The sequence below is a fragment of the Setaria italica genome, chromosome II (genome assembly GCF_000263155.2).
Source record: "Setaria italica strain Yugu1 chromosome II, Setaria_italica_v2.0, whole genome shotgun sequence".
Lineage (NCBI taxonomy): Eukaryota > Viridiplantae > Streptophyta > Magnoliopsida > Poales > Poaceae > Setaria > Setaria italica.
Genome location: NC_028451.1, coordinates 14,728,101 through 14,730,912, shown reverse-complemented (window position 1 = coordinate 14,730,912; position 2,812 = coordinate 14,728,101). Strand labels below are relative to the sequence as shown.

Sequence of the window (2,812 nt, the reverse complement as noted above, 5' to 3'; positions counted from 1 at the left end):
TTATTCGGCACTCGGCAATTGCTTTTTCGCCGAGTGCATTGTGTTTGCCGAGTGTTATGAGCAATACACTCGGCAAACGGGGCCTTCGCCGAGTGCCCGCATTATTGCACTCGGCGAAACAATTACACTCGGCGAATTTAGTCTTTCCCGTAGTGAGAGCAAACGGCTGCTCCTATGACGCAGGGCACATATAATTCTTATAAAATCTAGATCTAATAACTTCCTTGGCAAGAGGTAGTAACTAATAATCCCTAAAACCCTAACACACTAGTAATACTAGGATGATGACGACGATCACGAATCTGCAATCCATGGCTCTTATTAATCTTGACGAATGAAACAAATCGATCAACCTCTTGGCTGGAACTTACGGCGATCAAACTGCCAAGAACATCCAAAGAAAACACGTATGTTACATAAACACAAAAATTCACTGGCTCGATCGATCAGAAACTGGTAACTAAAAAGTAATTAAAGCACACGCACCCTTTGTCCCCTGGCGCAGCGGTGGTGGAGGACTCGCAGCGTCCATCGGCGGCACGTCACCTGTTTACATAACGCAATGATCATCAAGTATTTAGTCCTGTTGTACAAGCATGTTATGGCGTCGATAATCACGAGACAAAATAAAAGAAAAACTTGTGACTCACTATAGTCGCAGAACTTGGGAAAGAGTTCCGGTGTCATCGCGTAACCACACACGTCCAGGAGGGAGAGCGCGCGCGTGTGGTTCACCGGCGCGTGCAGGATCCCATCGGCGTCGCCGTTCAAGACGTGGCAGAGGCAGGACGGCGATGTGCTCCTGTCGTCGAAGAAGTGCTGGATGACGCCGCAGCAATTGGTCGAGGAACGGTCGAACGGCACGCCGGCGTCGGTGAGGAAGCCGGAGCACGGGGGCATGTACTTGGCCAGCGACGACCGGCACTCCATCACCGGCGGCGGCGGAGTGTAGTTGTAGCAGGGTATGAACGGGATCTTTGGGAACACGGGAGGGCAAGGGAGTATCTGCGGCAGAGGCAGATCAAAATGGATCAAATCATGGATCAAATCATCGAACAAATCCATGGGGTGCACAGCTTTGCCGCTGGCCGACGGCGCCGGAGCCGCGGCGGCCTTGGCTGCTCCTCCGTCTCGGGCTGCCGCAGATGGAGGCAGGCTGGGCGCGACCACGGCGAAGACGACGAGCAAAGCAATCAGAGTGTGCTTGTTGGATGACGCCATAGCTTAGCTCTTTGGATGGATGCGCAGAGAAGGAGAGGCTTTGGTTGGCTGGGTGTGTGGGATGAACCCTGCGGGAAGAGGAGCACCAATTTATAGGAAGGAATGGGCTGGTGTTGAGATCAGGATGATGGCATGCGGTTAGGATATCGCACATTCCACCAGCGTGGTTGTTGCATTTGTTAGCTATGATGGGTGCAACCCTAACAAAAAGTAGAAACTGATCGATCTTTGCAGATACTAATGATGAAGTGGGGAAAAGTTTTTGCGCGCGGTGGGGAAGATCGATTCGTCGGGCGGGGGTTCAACGACTGACGCATGGGAACAACGAGGAAGATGGGAGCCAAGAGGGAAACTGCGAGCATTTGTTGGCCTGATGCCCCGTAGTCTACTCCCTCCGTTCTAAATTACTATTTGTTTTGATTTTTCTAGATACATTTCTAGGTACATGAATTTTACTATGTATCTACACATAGTATATATCTACATGCATCACAAAAGCTATGAATCTAGAAAAGTTAAAACAGATAGTAATTTGGGACGGAGGGAGTACTATACCACCCGGGCTGGAGATCAAGAGGGCATACTAGGTTGTTAAACAAGGTTTCCATGATCTGATACTACTGGGCGCGGCGGTAGTTGAGCTATTTTGGGTCAAATAAAAAAATGAAAAAAAATTCAAGTAGGTGTGTCTTTTTTTCGAAAAGCATGTGTGATTTTTGCCTACGGAGGTGATGTGATAGCTGAGCTGATCCTCATCATCATTCTGGAGAACACCATCACCATATCAAACATGAGATCTGCCCGTTTCCAGAGGTGGGTCATGGCCTCACCTACTACTACATCTCAGTTTCTAGAGGGTATGGCGTCACCTGCACGTGCAAAATACCCTTTTCAGATTGGACAGGTGATTACAAGCCCGGAAAGTTGATTAGAAAATAAAAAATGCAAAAAAAAAGAAAAATAGAAAAAAATTTGACGCCGGCGAGCAAGCATGGTCGGACGCTCGGCTACCAGCCACCGCTGCACGCCCATGCTGCCGTACCCACCTAACGGCTTGCACGCCTAGCCGGCTGCACGCCGCTACCGCTCGTCGGCCTACCGAGATGCTCTGTGCCAGCCGAAGATCCCACCACATCCTCACCCCCTAGCAACGCCCTGTCGCGTGCGCAGGCTGCTCCTATGTATTAGGATTGTGATAATTTGAATATTTAAAAAATACTTGAGATACGTGAAATATATCTTCTATAAGTATATATAGATATATTTTTATATTTTAAAATAAGAAAATTAGATACATAATTGTAGGAGCGGTGATGGCGTCACCCGCTCCAAAAAATAATTTTTAGGTGCGGATATGGCATCACCTGCTCCTTAAAATCTTTTTCGAGTTAGTACAGGAGAATGGCCGTGTGGTGTGGTGGGGAGGAGGGTACGCGCAAAGCCTTAGGTTCAAACCCCTGTAAACGAAAGCGTGCATATTTTGTTACAAAATTATACCATCATAGCAGTAGGTGGTGTCGTTGTGGCTGGTTGGATGGGATGTTTTTCCTTCTAGAAAAAGTCCAAACTACTACCCTCAAGTGTATCAAAA

At 48.2% G+C, this 2,812-nt stretch overlaps 1 protein-coding gene across 1 annotated transcript; it reads right to left on the bottom strand.

Moving 5' to 3' along the window:
• Positions 1 to 191: 191 nt before the first annotated feature.
• LOC101771949 lies at positions 192 to 1,266 on the bottom strand. The gene is made up of 3 exons (XM_004956094.3): positions 651 to 1,266; positions 487 to 546; positions 192 to 381 (listed from the first exon to the last, which is right to left on the bottom strand). Exons 1-3 carry the CDS (start codon positions 1,219 to 1,221, stop codon positions 377 to 379), a joined length of 636 nt encoding a protein of 211 aa, XP_004956151.1. The 5' UTR covers positions 1,222 to 1,266; the 3' UTR covers positions 192 to 376.
• Positions 1,267 to 2,812: the final 1,546 nt, after the last annotated feature.